This window comes from Globicephala melas, chromosome 20 (assembly GCF_963455315.2).
Source record: "Globicephala melas chromosome 20, mGloMel1.2, whole genome shotgun sequence".
Classification (NCBI taxonomy): domain Eukaryota; kingdom Metazoa; phylum Chordata; class Mammalia; order Artiodactyla; family Delphinidae; genus Globicephala; species Globicephala melas.
The window spans coordinates 46,468,836-46,491,625 of NC_083333.1; the positions used below are offsets into that span (position 1 = coordinate 46,468,836).

Below are 22,790 nucleotides of genomic sequence, written 5' to 3' on the forward strand. Positions count from 1 at the left end.
TTATACTTACTCTCTATATTGGATGGGCAAACTTTTTATGTGAAAGGCCACATAGTAAATAATTGAGGCTTTGCAGGCCATGCGGTTTCTTTTGCAACTGCTCAGCTCTGCTCCTGTATAAATGAATAAACATGGTTGTGTTCAATAAAACTTCATTTATGGATACTGAAATACGAAGTTCATATAATTTTCATGTGCCACAATATCTTGTTCAGGATGTGATTTTTAGCTTATTTACAGGGGTGAAGTGTTTCAAATTAAAAAAAAAAAAAAAGCCCAGTTTCAGGGCTTTTTTTCCCCTTACACTTAGTTTTACATTTAAGTACCAGAAATACCCAAACATTTTTTGTTAGTCTTCATCAACACTCCCATTTGTGTTTGTAATCATCTTACTTAAAAATAGCAAGGTTGAAAATATGATCCTTTCAGGGCTGTTTGAAGAATATCTGGCATTAGTTGGGTTTATAATTAAAGAAGGGGCACAGTGTGCAGGTGAAGGTTTGATGTGTGGTAAAGGATATGACATTCTTAGACTCAAGTTGTATGATTGCTTGACTGCAGGAAGAATTCAGACCAAAGGAAGCTGTCAGCTTTCCAATTTTGGAAGAGAAACATGAAGACTATAGGGACTATAGGAAACAGTGTTTTTCTTTGAAAAAGCAGTTGCAGGAAAAGAGATTGAATTTCTAATTGTTATCTAAAGTAGATCAGTGGCCTCCTACTGGACTAGAAGCTTAAGGCCATACATTTTCTCAGTGCTTTTAACTTTAGCATTGTGCTGAATGTATTGCAAAATTACTAGAACTTTATAGATAACCATTTTCCATTATTAGCATGTCATCAAGTTAAGTAGATTTTTTAGGCTTTAATATCTCAAGTCTCAAAAAAGTTATCTTAAATTTTGAATGTCTTCTTATAAGAGTTTTTTTGTTTTTGCGGTACGCGGGCCTCTCACCGCTGCGGCCTCTCCCATTGCGGAGCACAGGCTCCGGACACGCAGGCTCAGCGGCTGTGGCTCACAGGCCCAGCCGCTCCGCGGCATGTGGGATCTTCCCAGACCGGGGCTCAAATTCGTGTCCCCTGCATGGGCAGGCGGACTCTCAACCACTGCGCCACCAGGGAAGCCCTTATAAGAGTTTTTGAATAGCTCTCTTAAAAATGTGCATGTGTGCTGGTGATAGTCCCGCCAGTGCTGCCCAATATAAATATAATGTGGGTCAACTGTGAGCCATATGTGTAATGTAAAATTTTCTAATAGCCACATTAAGAAAAATAAACAGCTGAAGTTAATTTTGATAATACATTTTATTTAATCTAACATCACAAATATTTTATGTAATCAGTATAAAAATTATTGAGATAATGCACATTCTTTTTTTTATACTAAGACTTTGAAATCCATTTTGCATTTTACATTTAGAGTACATCTCAATTTAGACTCTCCATATTTCAAAAGGTCAGCAGTCACATATGGCTAGTAAATGTTGTATTGGATAGTGCAGCTCTAGAATGGTAGATTCTTGGTCTTCTGAAATGTTGGTAAATTACTAGTATGAAAAATCAAACACAGAACAGTTTTTAAAAAACTAATCTTTTTCAATATTTAGCTAAGTTCCTTTTTCTCTCTGTGTATTGGATTTTCTGGGAATAAAGATTCCTATATTGTCCTTTTACTTCTTGGCAGTTTTAGTCCTTGAATACAGATATATTTGGATTTTTAAAAATTAAATTTTGGGAATAGAGACTCTGTCAAAGTATATTTTCTTTCTTGACAAGCACCTGAAATTAAATCTGACTGTCGTCTCTAAATATGTAATGCTGTAACAGTGAAAGAACCCTCAGAGTCTACCCTAGAGTAGGCTGCTCATTGTGGTTTTGAACTTGGGACGATTTCTGTAGTTGAGTCAAGAATATACAATTGATTTTCCTATGCGGGGGGCACTCAGCCATAAATTTTGAGTATTCTTATGTCTCTAGTAAATACCTTTACTTCTTTACATTAAAGTGTCCTTACTTCAGAAATTCTTTATGTGTACAAGTTTGTTTCTTTTTCTGGGAGGAAAACAAATTTGTTGTGGCAACATCTTGACTCAGATGTTCACATGCCTTTGTGTCTTAATTTGCTAGTGGGGCCTTAACTTAGTTTATGGAAAAGGGACATGTAACTTGGCTGCAGATTTGAAGAAAGATTCTTAACCACAGGCCCATCTTCTGTTAACTGATTTAATAGTGGTACTATTTGAGGTTTATTTACTGTGTTTAATATAATAAATTTCCTAGTAAGGAACTATAATTAATTAATATGAAATTTCTTAATAAGGAAAGAGAAAAGCGACTGAAACATTGGAACTTGAAAGAAAGCCTCACATAAAATTATAGGTCATCCAGACCAGTGCTTCTCTAACTGTAATGTACATATGAACTCCTTGGGAATCTTACTAAAATGCAGATTCTGATTTAGTAGGTGTGGGATGAGCTTGCTTTTCTGAGATACTCCCAGGTTTTGCCTTTGCTGCTATTCCATAGACCACCTTTCAGGTAGTAAGGGTGTAGACCATTATTTTGCAAAGGAGGAAGCTGAAGCCTAGGGAGAATTACTGACTTGTCCAAATTTTCAAGATTGATTAGTGATAGTTAAGACTATACCCTGAGACTCCTACTTTGAAGACTAGTACTTTTTCGAATGTACTTATGGGTGTTTCCATATTTACGGCCATTGTGTTTGAAGTGTTCAGCTGCTGAATTTTCAAAGGAAATGCTCAGTAATGATGACTTAAGTTAAAATGCCATTGTATGGAGGAATAGAAAATTATAAACATATAAAAGTGTCATTTGTTTTATATCCTTTATATTTTACCAGGGGTATGTCCTTTTTTAAAAAATTGTTCAAAGTTATATTGCTGGCCAGAATAGAAATTTTAGGAACTACTTGATATATGAAATTGCATATTTTCCCTCCATTGTGGTCAGATAAACTATTTGGTACTTGGTTAAGTTGGCAGCAGAATAATTAAGTGGTGCCTCTTCCAGCACTTAATTGTGCAAATATCCTATTTAAAAAAAAAAAACTTTATCCTGGGTACTTTAACGTCCTGACATAGGAATGTGGGTTTAATATATTCTTTTTTTAAAAAAATTTTATTTATTTTTGGCTGCATCGGGTCTTTGTTGCTGCACGCGGGCTTTCTCTAGTTGCAGCGAGCGAGGGTTACTCTTCGTTGAGGTGCGCGGGCTTCTCACTGCGGTGGCTTCTCTTGTTGCGGAGCACGGGCTCTAGGTGTGCAGGCTTCAGTAGCTGTGGCTCGCAGGCTCTAGAGCGCAGGCTCAGTAGTTGTAGCACACAGGCTTAGTTGCTCCGCAGCATGGAGGATCTTCCTGGACCAGGGCTCGAACCCCCTGTCCCCTGCATTGGCAGGCGGATTCTTAACCACTGCACCATCAGGGAAGCCCGATTTAATATTTTCACTAGCTCTTTTTTCATCATTTTTAGAATTCTCATGATCATCTTTGAAGAAACCTGAGATATCTTGTTTCTAATAAGATTTTCAGCAATTTAATCTCAGAACTCTGTTTGGCTTCCTTTCCTTAAAGAGTTAAGCTATGATATATAGGCCATTTAGAAGTATGGGTTGGTGGGAGGGCTTGGGTGATGTTCTGAAAGAGAGGTCTTAGACACTCAATAGGAAACTATATATATGAAAGACCTGAGCTTCGCTTTGTCTGCATAGCCTTGAAATATTGTTATTCTCCTTTTTAGATTTCTTGGGCATCAAATAAAAATTAATGGCGAGTTAAGTTGCGTGTGTCCATACCTATGCTAGTTGCAAGGGAATTTTTTTTTACGTCGAGGTAGTAGAATAGACTTCTAAAGAAAAAATTCTTTCTCATTTAGTCAGAGTGGTTTTTCTCAGGATGGCTCAAGAAAGGCCGTCTAGAGGGCAGGGTTATTACTAAAGCAGAGGCTTTTAAGCAGTGAAGAGACATTAGTATATTGGATTAGTTTCTTGGGTTATAGTAGAAGATTAGTAGTATTAGAAAACTAGATATCACCATCTGAAAACTTCGGGTGTTTTTGTATCCATGTCAGCACATGAATCTTAGAGGATTACATAATTCAGTTAAGAGAAACAAGCTTTCAATGTATGAGCATTTAAAGAGTTTCTTGATAAGAGAGATCTTAGATTTCTTACATAAAGCTATGCACACAAGGGCCATTGACTTACCTGGCAGTGGAAATTGCCAAATAAAGTCATTTTCTTGTGGAGTATGTAGCATTCTGTCTCTGATATGGTCTACTGATTGGTGTACAAGAGCATTCGGCAGCATGAATGTCAGTAGCTCTGCTGTGAAGAGAGCTAGCATGTTGCAGTGGGCATGGAATAGGAGGGCAGTTTAAAGTTATGCTTTCTTTTAGTGCTCATTTTACCAGATATCTGAATGATTTGAATTTTTAAGACCGCTTTCATTCAGTCTCACTTTTGTGTATATTTGTACCTCACTTTTTTCTTCATCTCATAAAACCCACCGTTTGGTGTCACAGTAGAACGTAGTGCTCAAGTTTTTACCTCTCCCATTCTGCTATCAAAATTTTAATCTTGCTTTATATTTTTCTCCTAGTCTTTTTCTCATATTTAACAAAAATATCCCCTTTAACAAAAATATTTCCCTTTAAGGGAATATTGATATTCATCTTGAATTCTTAAACTTTTAATAAAACTTAATTTATATATTTACTTTGTGAATCTGTGATGGTTGCAAGGATTTTGGAAAATTTTTTTTTAACATCTTTATTGGAGTATAATTACTTTACAATGGTATGTTAGTTTCTGCTTTATAACAAAGTGAATCAGCTATACATATCCCCATATCTCTTCCCTCTTGCATCTCCCTCCCTCCCAGCCTCCCTATCCCACCCCTCTAGGTGGTCACAAAGCACCGAGCTGATCTCCCTGTGCTATGCAGCTGCTTCCCACTAGCTATCGGTTTTACTTTTTTTTTTTTTCCGGTTTTACATTTGGTAGTGTATATATGTACACACCACTCTCTCACTTTGTCCCATTGACTTTTCATGCCTTGGTTATTATTACTGTTTTAAAATGATTTCTTTCCCCTTGGAAAGAATGTTTAGCATTCTTCCTCTTGTGCCTCCAGTTTAAGTGGATTTGAATATTATCCCTTTGGCTTGGGGTTGGGAAAATTTTAAAATAAGAGTATATTAGGTATGTTCTGTAATAAGCTTGAAAAGGCACCCTTGTGGAAATAGATCCTTGGGGAAACATTTAGGTGAAAACAACATTTTGAAGTCTATGAAATGAAATTTACTGGAAAGTTAGAGGTGCTACTGTTTTCCTGGGCGCTCTACTTGTGACAGTTAAGTATAGATTGAGCCCAGGGCTCAGCACATTAGAGACCTAAGGAAGAAATCATTTCTTCAATTTTTCCTCTGCAGTGGTGGTGACCGCGGTGGCTTCAAAAATTTTGGTGGTAAGTGCTGAGTATCCCAAAATGTTTCAGTGGAAATGCTATATAAACCTAAAAGCCACCAATATCCCGCAGACGTAGTCTAAGCCCTTTCTTACTCTGTTGAGGCTGGTGTGTGTTGTGTGCTTAAAAAAAAATTATATATATGCATATATATATCTCAAAATATTAAAAAGACGAAGTTGATCTCAAACAGTCCAATGGGTTTCTACACAGTGAATTTGCATGAAAGAGTCTGGTGACCAATGAATGAGACCTTCACTGGATTTTGTCAATATGTTTTTTAATAAAGGTAGCTGACATGGTGTTTTTAAATTATTACGGTTTTCCAATCAGCCTTCACAACCAGAACTTAACAAAAGTGATACTAGCGTAATGCCAAAGTGGCTGGTGCCGTCTGGGACAAGTTTAAGGGAATATTGACATTCATCTTGATTTCTTAAACTTTTAATAAAACTTAATTTATATACTTACTTTGTAAATCTGTGATGGTTACTTACAAGGATTTTGGAAGTATTGACTTTTCATGCCTTGGTTATTATTACTGTTTTTAAATGATTTCTTATGAGTTGCCTTAAATAGCTTTCTTTTTCTTTTTCTTTTTCTTTTCCCTTAGGTCACAGGGATTATGGACCCAGACCAGATGCTGGTAAGGTTTATGGTAGTTTGTGACTCTGCCATTAAGAGAATGTTAGTTTTCCATTTTTTCAAAGGAGAAGTGTGTGTGTTTGGAGGAGTTAGTACAGGAGGAAGATTTGATTTGATAATGCTGCCAGAACCAGGGAGCTTCACTTCTAAAGATGTACCAGCAAGAAAAGTTCAGGGGGATTGATTGGAAAGTTTGCTAGGAAAAATTACTATGTTTGTGCTTTCCCATGCTCTCTACTTTTTCTTTTGTGAAGAAATACTTGATTTTGTACTGCTAATTAGCATTATTTGTTTAATTACTGCAAATCAAGTATGAGAGAATTGGTATGATTGGGGAATTAGAAGTAGAATAGCTGTGTTTAAGAAAATATTACAATGGATTGATAGTCTGGTCAGTGGGCCTAAGAAACCTGAATTCATATATGAGAGAATTGTCTTACTCTGGGCAGAGGTCACTAATTTCTTTTCTTTTCTTTTCTTTTTTTTTTCTTTTTTACAAAACATCTTTCTACGTGTGCCTTTCTTTTTGTTTTTTTTTTTTTTTGGCTGTGTTGGGTCTTGGTTGCTGCGCGTGGGCTTTCTCTAGCTGTGGCGAGCGGGGGCTACTCATTGTTGCAGTGCACGGGCTTCTCATTGCAGTGCCTTCTCTTGTTGCGGAGCAGGGGCTCTAGGTGCGCGGGCTTCAATAGTTGCGGCACATGGGCTCAGTAGTTGTGGCTCGGGCTCTAGAGCACAGGCTCAGTAGTTGTGGCGCATAGGCTTAGTTGCTCCACGGCATGTGGGATCTTCCCGGACCAGGGATCGAACCCGTGTTCCCTGCATTGGCAGGCAGATTCTTAACCAATGTGCCACCAGGGAAGTCCTCAGAGGTCACTAATTTCATGTACCTTTATATTTTCAAATGAAATTCAAGGCTGCCTGGAGCCTTTTGAAAGTTATGTAGAGATTAAAAATCTATTTGAGCCAAATTTTTTTTTTAATTAATTAATTTTAATTAATTATTTATTTTTGGTTGCATTGGGTCTTCGTTGCTGTGCGCTGGCTTTCTCTAGTTGCGGCGAGCAGGGGCTACTCTTCGTTGCGGTGCGCGGGCTTCTCATTGCAGTGGCTTCTCTTGTTGTGGAGCACGGGCTCTAGGTGTGTGGGCTTCAGTAGTTGTGGCACACGGGCTCAGTAGTTGTGACTCGCGGGCTCTAGAGTGCAGGCTCAGTAGCTGTATATATTGAAATCAGAACTTTTGTTTTTATTAAGATGCTAAAGTATTCTATATGGATGGCAATTTCTGAATTATCCCTTGATGGACTGAATTTATGTGCATCTTTCTTGTTTTGTTATACTAATCCAAAAGTGTGCATGTAAGGTAAGGTGTGTGTCAAGGTGCCCCTACTCTCTGGTATATATAAAGCTTATTGCAATGAATGGGAAACCAGCAATTCTGCTTGGCTTGCTTGGAAGTTCAAGGTGTCAGATTTGGGCAATTTTCTACTAGAAAGCTTTAAAAGTATTGATTAGCCAGAAAGAATTAAAACTCTCCAAAGAAAGGAATGCTACTTTATACTAACTTTCTTCATCTCTTACTGAGCTTGAGTCCTGTATCTGAATCTGAAGAGTGAGATTTGTAAGGTTTCCCTTAATTGGTCTATGTATTTGACATAGTGTGGACTTGATCCACTTTACGTGAAGTTTAGTTGTGAGAATTGACCTACCAAATAACTGTTATGACCACTTTGCATGTTTATCTAAGAGGTTTCATGTATTGGTCCTTTTTCCTTTTGGTCACAGAAATAGTTGAATATTGAATAATAAATTATTATTCTTGATTACTAAATAGGATGTAGTAAACCTAAGGAATATGTAAAATTAATCATGGTTTTTTTTCCCCCCATAGATTCAGAATCTGATAATTCAGATAACAACACAATCTTTGTACAAGGACTTGGGGAGGGTGTGTCTACAGATCAAGTGGGGGAGTTCTTTAAACAAATAGGAATTATCAAGGTGAGTAAAAAATTGGCTTATGTTGAAAATCTCATAATTATCGACATATTCTGGTTAAGATACATAGGTTACATAATAAGCCCATACTCCAGTAAGGCTTGTCTCTTAAAGTTCCCTGATGCACATGCTCACCCATGTCTGTAGGCCTTTGCTAAGTTTGCTAAAATACATGAAGATTTTTATTCCTCGCTTGTGTGTACCTTTCCACAGCCTTCCACAGCTTTGGCTTTCAATCTTAGGACTCTAAACATAGTCTCTGCCTAGCTCCTAAAATTGTGAGAACCAAATGAAATTGTGAAAACATTTTTATATTCTGAAATGCCAACATATGAAAACCCAAGTTATTACTAACAACTTTTTATGTTGGTATTTAATGTCTGCTATATATTTGCCCAATATAATAATGCTTTATTTCATAACTTTATTGTACTTAAGTGTCTCATGCACTGTTTGTTTCATGCATATATTTTCATCTCCCAACTAGAAAGCATTTAGATTAGTGTTAGTAGATTGAAGCATTTGCCTGATATCAGTTTGCAGTTGCTCTTGTTTTGGTGTCCGTGGAATTACTTTTTTTTCCTCCTTCTTGGAGAGTAAAAATTTCTTAAGAAATTATTAATTACACATGAAATTTGTAAAAAATTCACACAGTTCTTGTCTTCCACTCCCTTCTCAACAAAATCCAGTGTGTACGCCTTAATGGTAATTTATTTATTTGCTTGGTGAACGTTCTTCCTGGTCTTTTTTTTTTTTTTAAGTTTTACAAGGTATATATTTATATGAAGTATTATCTGTTTTCTTTTTTGTGGGTTTAAAGAAATTATACATGGATAAAACAGTATATACTGTGTATCATTTTTTTAGTTTGTTTTTCACTTAATGTATTTTAGAGAGTTTTCTTTTTCAGAACCTACAGATAACTTCATTTTTATGTTAAGTTGATAGTATTTATTGTATGGATATGTAAATTCCTTTAAAAAATAAAATTTTAATTATCTATGTGGTTCATGATCACTTTTTCTTAAAATACTGACACCCACTTGTTTGTTCCTCAGACAAATAAGAAGACTGGAAAACCAATGATAAATCTGTACACAGACAAGGACACAGGAAAGCCAAAAGGGGAGGCAACAGTATCATTTGATGACCCTCCTTCAGCTAAGGCAGCCATTGACTGGTTTGATGGTATACCTCATTCATATAGTTTCTTTTTTTTAAAATTTATTTATTTGGTTGTGCTGGCTCTTGGTTGTGGCAGGCGGGCTCCTTAGTTGAACTTGCCGGCTCCTTAGTTGAAGCAGGCAGGCTTCTTAGTTGCGGCTCCAGGGCTCCTTAGTTGCGGCATGCATGTGGGATCTAGTTCCCTGACCAGGGATCGAACCCGGGCCCACTGCATTGGAAGTGCAGAGTCTTATCCATTGCGCCACCAGGGAAGTCCCTCATTCATATCGTTTCAACGTGTGGTTTGGATAAATGTTTTCTAGTATTGAAGTCAAAATATGTTCTCGTAGATGGTGATTATCTTCATGTTTACTTTTTTAGATATTCTATTGAGAATACAGGCCAGAGTTTTTACATACCTTTAGAAATGAGATGAACTCTGTCTAAAAGATTTCCTTATGTCATGCTTTGTGCTTAAGGCCACCCTGATAGAGATGTAGAGGGTTGGCCTGGTTGACTATATTCTTTTTAAATTTAGATTAATTTCCCTTAAAATATAATCTTAATACATACTTAGAAGAAACAGTAAGACTTTTTTTCCCCCTGAAAATAAGAAAATATGGGAAAGTAGAAGAAAGGAGTAAAGCATCCATAGTTCTCTACATAGAGATAACTACTGGTATTAACTTTTCCTTCCAGTTTTTTTTAAATAAATAAATTAATTAATTTTTGGCTGTGTTGGGTCTTTGTTGCTGTGCGCGGGCTTTTTTTCTCTAGTTGCAGCGAGCGGGGGCTACTCTTCGTTGTGGTGTGCGGGCTTCTCATTGTGGTGGCTTCTCTTGTTGTGGAGCACGGGCTCTAGGCACGTTGGCTTCAGTAGTTGTGGCAGGCGAGCTCAGTAGTTGTGGCTCGCGGGCTCTAGAGCACAGGCTCAGTAGTTGTGGTGCACGGGCTTAGTTGCTCTGTGGCATGTGGGATCTTCCTGGACCAGGGCTTGAACCCGTGTCCCCTGCATTGGCAGGAGGATTCTCAACCACAGTGCCACCAGGGAAGCCCCTTCCTTCCACTTTTTTAAAATAGTTTATCATTATACTCCAAATGTAGTTTTGTCTCATGCTTTTTTTCACTTAACGTCTTAACATAGTCATTTCCCCATGTTATTATAAATTCACTGTTTTTTTTGTACCCTAATTTAATAATAACTAACACTTACTGCATGTTTACTGTGGTTTATGAGCTAGGTATGGTTCTAAGAACTTTATGTGCGTTAACTCAGTTTGATCTTCACAGTAACTCTATAAGATGTACCCTTTTATTACCATTTTACGGATGATGAAACTCAGGCACAGAGAAGATAAATAATTTCCAAGACCACAGAATAAGTGGCAGGGTCAGGACTTAAACTCAGGCAGTCTAGCACCATTGTCTGTGAAGTGCTAAACTATGCTGGATTGACAGGCACTTGTGGTCCCTTCCAGTTCCAAGATTATTGCACCTGTGTCTTTTAAGACATAATTGCATTTCTTTACTTTTTCACAGATGAGGTTATGATAACTCTGTCTTCACCTCCATTTTCTTTACTTTTTTGCCCTAATCAGGCCCCATCACCTTGCTCTTGAAGGCTAGGTCCATTCTCCCTCACTTTTCTGCTTGTGTCATAGTTTCTGTGAATCATAAAACTATCATAGCTTATGATATGTTAAAAAAATTATTGTGCCTTTCCCCCATAGGGCAAATGAGCCTCTTAACAGTAACTCCATAGTTCAGCTCTCACCAGATCTTTTTACAGCTTTTAAAATACTGATCCATGGGTTTCGTATTTAAAAGTGCTTGTCATACCATCTGACATTGTGGAAGGTTGCCAGTCACAACAATTAGGACTTCGGTGAGAGTGCTAAGACTCCTGGATTTATAACTATTTTGTGACTCCTTGGGCACCTTTTCCTTATATGTCAGTTCTCTTATTTAATATAAAGTGAAAATTTCTGTCTCTAAGGCCCTGGGACAGCAGAATATGTGTATGTATGCATGTATATAAGTAATCACATATGCACACTTTTTTTTTTTTTTTTTGTGGTATGCGGGCCTCTCACTGTTGTGGCCTCTCCCGTTGTGGAGCACAGGCTCTGGACGCGCAGGCTCAGTGGCCATGGCTCACGGGCCCAGCCGCTCCGCGGCATGTGGGATCTTCCCGGACCGGGGCACGAACCCGTGTCCCCTGCATCGGCAGGTGGACTCTCAACCACTGCGCCACCCGGGAAGCCCTGCACACATTATTTTTAAAGATACTACTTGTCTAAGGTAGAAAACATTTCAAACGGTACCAAGAGTATATAGTAAAAAATGAGTTTCCTTTCCACCTTTTCACCTACTGGAGTTAAGCACAATAGGCAGTGTATAGACAGGCATATGTGTGCACATGCATGCACATACACACTCATTCCCTTTAAAAAAAAGAAATGGTAGCATACTACATACATTGTTCTGTACTTGGCTTTTTTCATGTAAAATTTTAGATGGTTGTTTTTTTTGTTTTTTTTTTGTTTTTTGTTTTTTTTGCTTAGTAAGAAATGACTGTCTCCTTGTGACAGATCTGCTGTATTTAGTAGATTGTGTCATGTTCTAGTACAGTTACCTTGACTCTTTGGAACACTAGTGTGTTTGAATTTCTGTGAGGACATGTCAGTTATTCCTCTGAAACTAAAAATTTGTAAGTTTTATATTTTTGAGAGGTGGAGATGTAGAATAACATTTCTGCAAAACCATTTCTTTTTTTTTTTTTTTTAGGAAAAGAATTCCATGGCAACATCATTAAAGTGTCTTTTGCCACCAGAAGACCTGAATTCATGAGAGGAGGTGGAAGTGGAGGTGGGCGACGAGGTAAAATACTTATTGCTCACAGGCCTGGGTATTACACAGAAGGTTTGGATTTGAGTCCATGTTCTGTCCCTGTTGTGTGAACTTGCTACTACTTCTCTCTCCCTATCGGTCTTTTTCCTTCTATCTTAAAAGTGAGGTACAGAATAGGAGATTAGGTAAATAAGGTGTCGTAATAGCTAAGAAATTGGTGGAAGAAGGTTCCAGAAATCTCTTTGGAAAGCTATATAAAGCAGTTTGTTATTCACCTGGACATTAGGAGGTAGTTGATTAAATGGTACCTAATTAGGTAGTTAATCTGACCAGTTTGGGAGTTCCCTGATATGTTGATAGTTACTTGTAACTCTTTCATTTCCATTGTGTCTAATTCCTTAAATTTGGAATATGTCTTCTCACTTAACCTTTATCCCTGAGATTCTGAAACTAAGGAGGGCATTATAGAAAGTGGACTTCGAAGTTTTTTAGTGCATTATTTGCACTTAAATGTGTGCCTTGGGGTCTTCTTCCACATCTCCTGCATTGACTAAATAAGTAAAGCCCCAAATCAAAGAATCATGGAGTCCTGCCTTAAGGGGTTAATTTGAGGGGGTGCTGCCCAGTTATTGATGAACACTTGCTCTTAGTTCTTTCGTCTGATGGTTTTCCTCTGCTTTGTTAATGTCTGCCACTGATTGCTCCCCACTCCTTACTTCCCCCAGGCCGTGGAGGATATAGAGGCCGTGGAGGCTTTCAGGGGAGAGGTGGAGACCCCAAAAGTGGGGACTGGGTTTGCCCTAATCCGTAAGTATACCATTTATTTTGGTAGATGTAAGAGTTGGGATTGGGGTTGGAAGGTACAGGAGGGGGTTCTGAATCCATTGGAAACTATTGAGCATTTTATTTTCCTCCTTTCTCAGGTCATGTGGAAATATGAACTTTGCTCGAAGGAATTCTTGCAATCAGTGCAATGAGCCCAGACCAGAGGACTCTCGTCCCTTAGGAGGAGGTGGGTCAGCCTTTAACAGCATCTGCATGCTATTAATCTTCTGACTGGCATTAAGGAGACTTTCCATTATTCTGCTGGCCTTACTAGTTTGCATTTCTGCCTTGCAGATTTCCGGGGAAGAGGCTACGGTGGAGAGAGGGGCTACAGAGGTCGTGGGGGCAGAGGTGGAGACCGAGGCGGCTATGGTGGAGACCGAAGTGGGGGGGGCTATGGTGGAGACAGAAGTGGCAGCGGTGGCTACGGAGGGGACAGAAGTGGGGGTGGTTATGGGGGGGACCGAGGAGGTGGCTATGGGGGGGACCGTGGTGGTGGCTATGGAGGAGACCGAGGCGGCGGCTACGGAGGAGAGCGAAGTGGGGGGGGCTACGGAGGAGACCGTGGTGGTGGTGGCTACATTGGGGACCGAAGTGGAGGCTACGGAGGAGACAGGAGTGGCGGCGGCTATGGAGGAGACCGAGGTGGCTATGGAGGCAAAATGGGAGGAAGGTGAGTATTAGAATGTACATACTAACCTTTGTACCTCACTGCTCTTAGATTTTAGAGTCTGAGCCCTTTTCATCACATTTTCTTCCTGTCCAGTTTTTTAGAACTTGAATTTCCCATTGTCAACTCTTTCAGTTAGGTTGGAGAAGATCCGTTTAGTTTCCTGTTTAGCAATTCCTAAAATTTGTTTTGGAAATTCTTATTCATGATCTTTATATTTGGATGAATGTAGGTAAATGTGTGTGTATTCTTTCTCATAGCTAAAGATAATTGAGATTGAGAGATGATTTGAAACTGTATGTAAATCAGGCATTCTTAATCTAAGTGAGGGGAGAGCACACCTTTTATAGGAGTGTGCTTTTATAGGAGTGTGCTTTTTTTTTTAGCAAATCACATGTGCTACCTTGCAGTTGTTTCTCTGGAGATTCTGTTACACCTTTTCCAGATGAAAATCACTGGTGGTACTGATGGGAGTGTGCTATGCACGTGAAAGCTGTAGAGGCAAAAAAAGTTGAATAACCAGTGATGTAAAATAACTTCAGTTACTGTGCCAGAGACAATATAGGGTAGCAAGAATTAGTAAAGCATGTAGTTAAGAGCACAGAGTTTGGAGACAGACTGTCTTCTTTCAAATCCTGGCTCCACCACTTATTAGCTGCTTGATAAGCAAGTTACTTAACCCTTTGGAGCGTCAGTATTCTCATCTGTAAAATGGGGCTAATGATATCTCCTTCGTGGAGTTGCATTAGATTGTTACAACGGTTGCCATGGTAACCATGCCATGCTGTGGGGCCATGGTAATCACTGTATAATTGTTAGCTATTAGTAATCATCATCTATTAAACACTTCTTACTGTGTGGCAAATCCTGTGAAAGTGTCTTTGTATACTTTAGTTCTAGTCCTTCTGTCAACCCCAGAGGTAGATGTACTTGCCATTTTACAGAGTTAGAAATGTTGAGTAACTTTTCCAAGATCGCATAGTAAGTGGCAGGTCCAGAATTCTTACATGAAAGTGTTTGCTTGCTTATTCCACTATACTACTCTTCTTTTTAGAGTTCTGGAATGGCAGTCTCTGACCTGAAATACCACAGTGGTTTAGAGTCCTTATTCTAGATGGAAAAATTTTTAAGAGAGTTAGTGATAGCAGGGCTTCTAGGAACTTTGTATGTCTTAAAGCTGATAAATTAGACATTTCGTAAGCACCTTCTAGGAGCAGAGAAATATATTAGGCATGGTGTCATTCTTATAGAAATTGTCAAGCTGATGCCAGTCACCAGCACCCTGAAGAAGTGTCTGATGCTTTCCCCGGTAGAAAATTAGAATTTAGTCTGGCTCTTTATTTTTCATTCCTAGAAACGACTACAGAAATGAGCAGCGCAACCGACCATACTGATGACTGTTTTGAATGTTCCTTTGTCTCTGACATGATCCATAGTGAAATTGCCAGAGTTTTGCCTGCTGCTTTCCTCGTGGCCTCTTCTTGCGTAGTGAAATTAAGTGACATTTGGATTTTTATTTGGGTGGGAGGGCTGGGACAGTTTTCCTTTTAGAAATGTCCATCGAAATATCCCCCTTTAGCTTCCAGCCTTATCCTTCCCAACCCTTGAAGCTAAGTGCGTTGTAAAATATTGCCAAAATGGAAAGTGTTTTGTAATACTGCAATAAAGGATGTTTGTTTTGTGGACTTTTGTACATTAGTGTATTGTTCTGTCACACTCAGGATGCAGTCACAGCAGATTCGAACTCTAAAGAATTAGGAAATGAATTCTACTTCATGAAATTAAAATGTTACTTCCAACCATATTTATTGAGTTCCTACTCCATTTAGAATAGTAGTTTCCAAGCATGACTGCATGTCAGAACCACCAGAGGAGGTTGTCAAACTTCCAGATTCCTAGGCCTCACCCCAGGTCTACTGGATCAGAAATTGGTGGGATGTGGGGAGGTAGAGCTGGGAATCTTAATTTATCTTTAGATCACCAGGTGGTTTTGATAAAAACCAGGTTTACAGCTGAGAACCATTTATTTAGGGCAGTGTTCTAGACGCTGGGAATATGGGGGTCCAAGGGCTAGGAAGGAAGAGTAAGGGTTTGACAAACCAGGGTTAAGATACCAATATACATAATATGTTATTTGATATTCTTTAAAAAACTATTTTTCCTACCCTTACCAAGGGTAAGGCACTGCATCAGATGCTGGATATATTACTCATCAAGCAAACAGAGAGTATATAGTCTGATAAGTGCTCTGGTAAGAATAATACAAGGTGCTTTGAGGGCTGGTTGGAAGGATACTTAATCCAGTCATGGGGGATTGGGAAAGCTTGGTGAGCCTTGAGGGAAGAGTAGGAATTGGCTAAGTAAAGAGGCTGGGGTGAGGAATTGGTGTTCCCAGCAGAAAACTGACATGAACAAATATTAATAAATCAGGAGTTAAAAGAGTGAGGAACAGGCTGTGCCCTTGAGAATTGTATGTAGTGCACTGTGATTGGAGGAAGAAGTTTAAGAATGGGCATGCAAAAGATAAGACTGGAGAGGTAAGCCAGCTCTACGATAAGGTCCTTGCATTTCATTTTCCCCCTGCCTCCACATGGGGAGTCATTAAAAGATTTTAAGCAGGGGAATGGCCTGACCTGAGTGGCATCAACTGAAAGATAATTATGGCTGCCTAGTAGAGAGGCTGGACTGGAGACAGAATGGTATACCAGGTGAGAGATGATACAGGTCTGAGCTCAGATAGTGACTGGATGAGGAGGAGATAATAGATTTGAGAAGTGAAGGGGTATATTTGATGGGATTTGGCTGGATGTCAGAAGTAGTGGGGAGAAAAGAGTTTTCTGGCCTGGGCAGTTGGGTAGATGTGCTGTTCATTGAAATAGGAAACACTGGAAAAGGAAACAGGTTTGGGAGTAAGATGAGGGAAATTAATTCAGTTGTGGGTAAGTAGAATTTGGGGCACTTGTGAATGTCCCTTCCAAGTAGGGACATTCAGTCAGCAGCTGGGTGTGCAAATCTGCAGCCCAGAGAACAGCAGCACTGAACATTACGTGCCACTGATGTTCCTTACTGACTTCTGTCTCCTTTGCTAGCTTTACTTGCCCTTTACGTGTTAGAAGTTTCTCAGTTTGTTCTGATCCCCTTTCTTCTATTTATACGCACTTGTTAAAAAAAAATTTATTTATTTATTTTTGGCTGCGTTGGGTCTTCGTTGCTGCGTGCGGGCTTTCTCTAGTGGCGGTGAGTGGGGGCTAAGCTTCGTTGTAGTGCATGGGCTTCTCATTGCGGTGGCTTCTCTTGTTGCAGAGCACAGGCTCACGCAGGCTTCAGTAGTTGTGCTGCATGGGCTTCAGTAGTTGTGGCGCACGGGCTTCGTTGCTCCGCGGCATGTGGGATCTTTCTGGACCAGGGCTCGAACCTGTGTCCCCTGTATCGGCAGGCGGATTCTTCTTAACCACTGCGCCACCAGGAAAGCCCCTATACTCACTTTTATCCTGGGTTTTATATGGTGATGACTACACCAAATTTATGTCTCCAGTCTGTCTTCTTCCCTTAACTCTGCATTATATCCAGCTGCCTACTTGACTTTTCCACTAGGATGTATTTAACATAACTTTTTTTTTTTTTGGTGACTCCGCTGGGACTGAACAGAACTTCTGATCTCCAAATCAGTTTCTTTCTTCCTGGTCTTCCTCATCTCAGTCTTAATCTACCCAAATCAGATCAGATAAAAAACTTAGAACTTACATTTGATTTCTCTTTCACTCATCCCATACTTGCAGGTCCTTTTAATTCTACCTCCAAAATATATCCTGAAACCATCTTTATATTCTTAGTTCTAATCCTGGTACAAGCTACAGTCATCACTTTTCTGGATAACTGCAATAGCCCATTAATAGGTCCCCCACAATCTTGCCCCTCTAAAATCTATTCTTCACACAGCAGCTAAACAATATGGTAATGATGTAAATCAACCTATATGTCATGCCTCTTTAAAACCCTTTCAGTGACCTCCCATTGTATGTTGGCTATAAATTCCTTACCTTGGCTTACCAAGCCCTGTATGATCTGGCCTTTGTCTCCACAACCTCATAGGAGAATATTTTTCCATACTAGCCTTACCTTAACCACATTGGTCCTAATCTTGATGGTACAAAACGTGCTTCTGTTTTAGTATCTTTGCGTGTGCTTTGTGCAGGATTCTCTTTCCTCATATTCACATGGTTGACTCCTTTTCATAACAATGTTGGGTCAAATCCCAGCCTCCCTCCCAGGTGTTTGCTGACCTTCGTATCTAAAATACTTCTTCCAGTCACACACACATCATCTCTTAATGATGTCCTCACAGTACTTATCACTATATGAAACGATCTTTTTGTGGTTAATTTCTCTCCTCCATTAGAATGTAAGTTCCAGGAGAGTAGGGAACCTCTTCTGATGTTCACTGTTCTACCCCAGTACCTAGGTAGGTACTCAATGAATATTGACTAAATGAAAGACTCTATTATTATAGATTTGAGCCATTAGTATATAAATGGTAATTAAAGTGATGAGAGTGGATATGATTAAAATAAGACTAGTGTAGTGGTTTTCCATCTTAGCTGGATACTAGAATTAGCTAGCAACTTTTTTAAAATGCAGAAGATGTCTGGGCTCCACTCCAGAACAATGGAATCTGTGAGGCCTGGGACATTTAAAAAACAAAAGCCCCAATTGATTCTAATGGTTTTGGAGTCTAGAGAGAAAAGAGCCTAGGACAAAACCCTGAGAAGTACCAATATTTAAGAGATAATAGGAAATTCCCTGGTGGTCCAGTGGTTAGGACTCCTTGCTTTCACAGCTGAGGGCCTGGGTTCCTCCCTGGTTGGGGAACTAAGATCCCACAAACCACGTGGTGCAGCCAAAAATAAAAAAAATAATAATAGAAGAGGATACTGAAACAGACTGGGAATACCAGTGAGGTGTCAGTGGAACCCAAGGGAAGAGTGGACTACAAGGAGGGAGAAACTAATGGGGTCAAGTGCTCGAGTTGGCCAAGTCACATAAAGGATAGAAAGCATTCATTGTATGTAGCAATACGGAGGTTATAAATTATCTTTGCATGAGATTTCTCAACCTTGGTGCTACTCACATTTTGGGTTGGATAATTATTTGTTGTGGAGGGCTGCCCTGTGCTATGTATAGGATATTTAGCCACATCCCTGCCCTCTACCGCAAGACACCAGTAGCAGCCCCCAATTGTGACAACCAAAAATGTCTCCCGACATTGCCAAGTGTCCCTTGGAGGGGGCAGAATTGTCCCTTTTGAGAACTACTGCCTTAGCAAAAGCAGTTTTGGTAGAGAATTGAATTCTGAACCCAAACTGAAGTAGGGTAATAAATAATAGAAATTAGAGAAATGGAGACAGGTAGTGTGGACAACTATTTAAGAATCTTGATTATGAAGGATGATTAGAGGTGAGGTGAGCTAAGGAGAGGAGGCATCTAGAAAGGGTTATGGGTTTGTGGGAGGTTATTTTTAAGATGGATGGGAATTGATCATGTTTATACACTATTTGAAAGGAAATGAGGAAAATTGATATTCAAATTCCTTGAAGGAATGGCACCCAAGACACTGGTGGAGGATTTTGCCTCGGAAGAGGAGAGTGCCTCTTGCACTGTAATGGAGCTAAGGTTAGTGCAGATGCTGATAATCGTAGTAACAGATGACTGACATTTATTGGGAGCTTACTGTATGCCAGGCAATTATAAGCAATCCATATGTGTTAACTCATTTAATTCTCATAACAATGCTGTGAGGCAAGGAGGTATAGGGAAAAATATTCCTTTTGAATGTAAAATCAGAGAAGAGGTGAATAGTGTAAATGATTTTGATTGCTACTGGAAAGGGGCTTTTAGAAGGGACACTGAGGAACAGAGACCCTGAAAGGTTAAGCAACTTACCCAAGATCACATCGCTAGTAAGTTACAGAGCTAGGATACTAACCAGAGTATCTGGCCTTAGAGCCTGTGCTATCAACTACTGTATACAAGGATTCTTACAACAGGTGGCAAGAAGTTGAGGTAATTTCATCTGATGTTTTTAATTTTTTTCCCCCAAAGAGAAATTATAATGGCCTACTGAGAGTTGGGGAGTAATAAGATAGAAAGTTTGAAGAGCCTGTAGGAAATGTGAAGAGAGCAGAGAAGGCTTGAAATTGTAACTAGGAACCCATAAAATTGCCAGACAGCAATAAGAACTCAGTTAAGATAGGAAGCAAGTATTTTGAGGGAACCAGTCTATGGATGTGTGAGTTTTCTCCACTATAATCAGCAACCTGGTTATAGGATCAGAGGCAATTTGATTCAGGGTTGGGGATTTTACTAGTCAGAGAGAGAGATGATAGTGGAAGTATAAGAATAGTGAGAATAGTGGTTGATGGATGGAGTCCCAGCTGAGTAGAAATTTAAAAAGTAAGAGGGGGCTAACAGGGAGAATGTAGGGAAGTCAAGACCTTAGTGTTATTGATGAGATTCAGAGGCCTGGTAGTGGGGATAAAAAGAACTGGAGAGATAGAAGGTTTGGGTCAGAAAGTAGATGTTCACGATTTTGTAGATGGAGAAATTCCTGGGGATGACTAGGGCTAAGTGTGGCCATGGAAGTAGGTAGCTGAAGTGAAAGAGAGGGAAAAGCCTTTGTAGTTGAGCTGAGGGACTGAGGAACTGAGGTGTTGGATGGTTGTCCATAGGGATGGTGATAGCAAGACTAAGATTCAGGCAATGAATGAGAGAAAATAGGGAAGTGGGCCAGAGGGTGGGATAGCTCGTTTGAGAGCCAAGACCCTTGGAGAAACAATGACAGGACATTGTGACATTGGAAGGAATGTAGGAGGATGAGCAACACCTGACATTTCAGGAAGAAGCCAGTTCAAGAGCAAGGTTTCAGTTATAGCACAGAGATGGGGGAGAATGTTTGAGGAAGAGGTGTAGAGGTAGAGGGTATAGAGGAAGAGGGTAGAGAGGTTTTTTTTGCCATCAGTGGGAGTATCCAGAGATCCCATTAGAAAGGGAGGAGAGGTAAGAGGGGGACTTACATTTTGGATGGTGTCCAAAAATCCATCCCAACGTATCCTGATGGCTGAGAAGAGTGGGCATTTCAGGCTTCTGAGAGAAGTTGGCCACAGCTTGGATTAAGTGTGTTTCTAAGAATATTGGATATAGGTAGCTCTGGTACTGGGAAGGCTCTGGTACCTTGGTGGCATACCAGACGGTCGGTGCTCTATGCAGACCTTTATGCTCCGTGCTGTCTTTTTTTTTTTAATATTTATTGTATTTATTTTCTTTATCTTTTTTTTTTTTTTTTGGCTGCATCGGGTCTTAGTTGTGGCATGTGGGATCTTCGTTGAGGCATGTGGGATCTTTTGTTGCTGCATGCATGCTTCCCTAGTTGTGTGCGGGCTTCTCTCTAGTTGTGGCGTGCGGGTTTTCTCTTCTCTAGTTGTGGTGCGCGGGCTCCAGAGCGTGTGGGCTCTGCAGTTTGCGGCACGTGGGCTCTCTTGTTGAGGCGTGTGAGCTCAGTAGTTGTGGCACTCAGGCTTATTTGCCCTGCGGCATGTGGGATCTTAGTTCCCCGACTAGGGATTGAACCCACGTCCACTGGACCACCAGGGAAGTCCCCTTGGTGCTGCCTTAAATCTTCTGGTGAGGACTGGTGAAATTATTATTGAGGTCCTACTGAGCAGAGACTGGTATCTGGCTGAGTAATGAGACATCCCCTGGAGAGACCCATAAGTATGGAAGAGGAGGGGTTGGAAATCTGTGGGCAGGACTTTGCAGGAGTTGAGAGCCTGAATTATGTAGTTAATAAGGCCTTGTTTGTATCCACAGGCTATCAAGGCCCAGGGAAATTTGGGTTAGGTTGCTCACCGGTGCAAACCTACAGAGTGGGCAAAAGAAAATAATCATTTTTCCATCTTTGGTCTTTGTGCCACACTATTAGAGGCAGTGTTGCTTATACCCCAGAATAGTGAAACTACTCTTTTGGTTTTTACTTACAACTCTGTGAAGCAAAACATGAATTTGGAAGTGGTAGGGCAGGTGGGCAGATAAATCTCATTGACATACCATGCTGGATTCAGAATAACTGGACTACTCTAGGACCTGGAATGTGGGGAAGTAGAAGAGAACATTTATGTCACTTTGGGCTTTCCTACTCGATGGGAAGAACGTGACCTCTCATTAGACCACTCAGTAAGACTGAGGAAGTAAAAGGACTTTTTAAATCTCTGGTGGTCACAGGCTCACATGGCAACATTGAAGAGAGGAAAGGAGAGAAAAGAAGTCCACATTTGAGTGCCTACTATGGAATGCCAGGCACCATTAGGCTTTATATTATTGTTTAATCTTCATAGGAGCCCTCAGAAGTAGTATGCATTGATCTGTTCATATCGTAGGTGAGGAAACAGAAAGGTTCAATAACTTGTCCAAAGTCAAAGATAAAGTGAGTAATGGACCCTAGGATTTGATTTCAGATTTGTCTGACTCTGAAGTCTGGGCTTTTCCTTTCTGATGGAGGATGTAGCTTTTTGGGATTGGTGTGATTGGTCCTATTGGCAAAGGGAAACTGAAGCCTTCAGTAAAAATAAGGGAGAATCTAAGGCAGTCTTAGAGAGTAAATAGTCTGTCAAAGGGAATGACCCTGAGGTAGGTAGAAAGCAGGTGTAAGATAAGAGACAGAAGAGAGGATGGTTCGTCTTGATTAAGCCTAATTTATCTCTTGACCACTGATAGGAAAGGGGGGGGCAAGTTAGTAAGAGGAAATGATCCAATAGCCAAGCTTTCCAGGATATTCTCCCATTTTCCCCTCAGCAGCCACCTCTGGGCAGAGGCTCAGCTTTAGCTTTGTCATCAAATTCTGGGCATAGACAAGGACTTGATTTAGGAAGGCAGGCTGGCTGTCCAGAGCAGCCTTGTCTCGTGGAAAGGACATGTGGCTGAGTAGGGGAGTGACCAGCCAGGAGTGAGGTGACCTATGTTTCAGTGCAGCCCATGAGGAAGGGAACAGTAGTGGTAGGTGGAGTGATGCTCATTTATTCTTGGAAGATAAGTATAGATTATTTTCTCAGGGGAGCCTGAGAAGCATCCTTAAAGAGAGAGTGGGAACTCAGCCAAAAGAACTGAC

General features: G+C 40.1%; 1 protein-coding gene across 1 annotated transcript in view; it reads left to right on the top strand.

Moving 5' to 3' along the window:
- The window catches only part of TAF15 (TATA-box binding protein associated factor 15), a 29,171-nt gene extending 13,853 nt beyond the window's left edge, over positions 1–15,318 (top strand). The window contains 9 exon segments of the mRNA XM_030881941.2: positions 5,450–5,484; positions 6,098–6,130; positions 8,018–8,127; positions 9,183–9,312; positions 12,076–12,168; positions 12,864–12,945; positions 13,062–13,150; positions 13,258–13,636; positions 14,988–15,318. Coding sequence (XP_030737801.2) covers positions 5,450–5,484; positions 6,098–6,130; positions 8,018–8,127; positions 9,183–9,312; positions 12,076–12,168; positions 12,864–12,945; positions 13,062–13,150; positions 13,258–13,636; positions 14,988–15,027 — 991 coding nt within the window. The 3' untranslated portion in view covers positions 15,028–15,318.
- Positions 15,319–22,790: the final 7,472 nt, after the last annotated feature.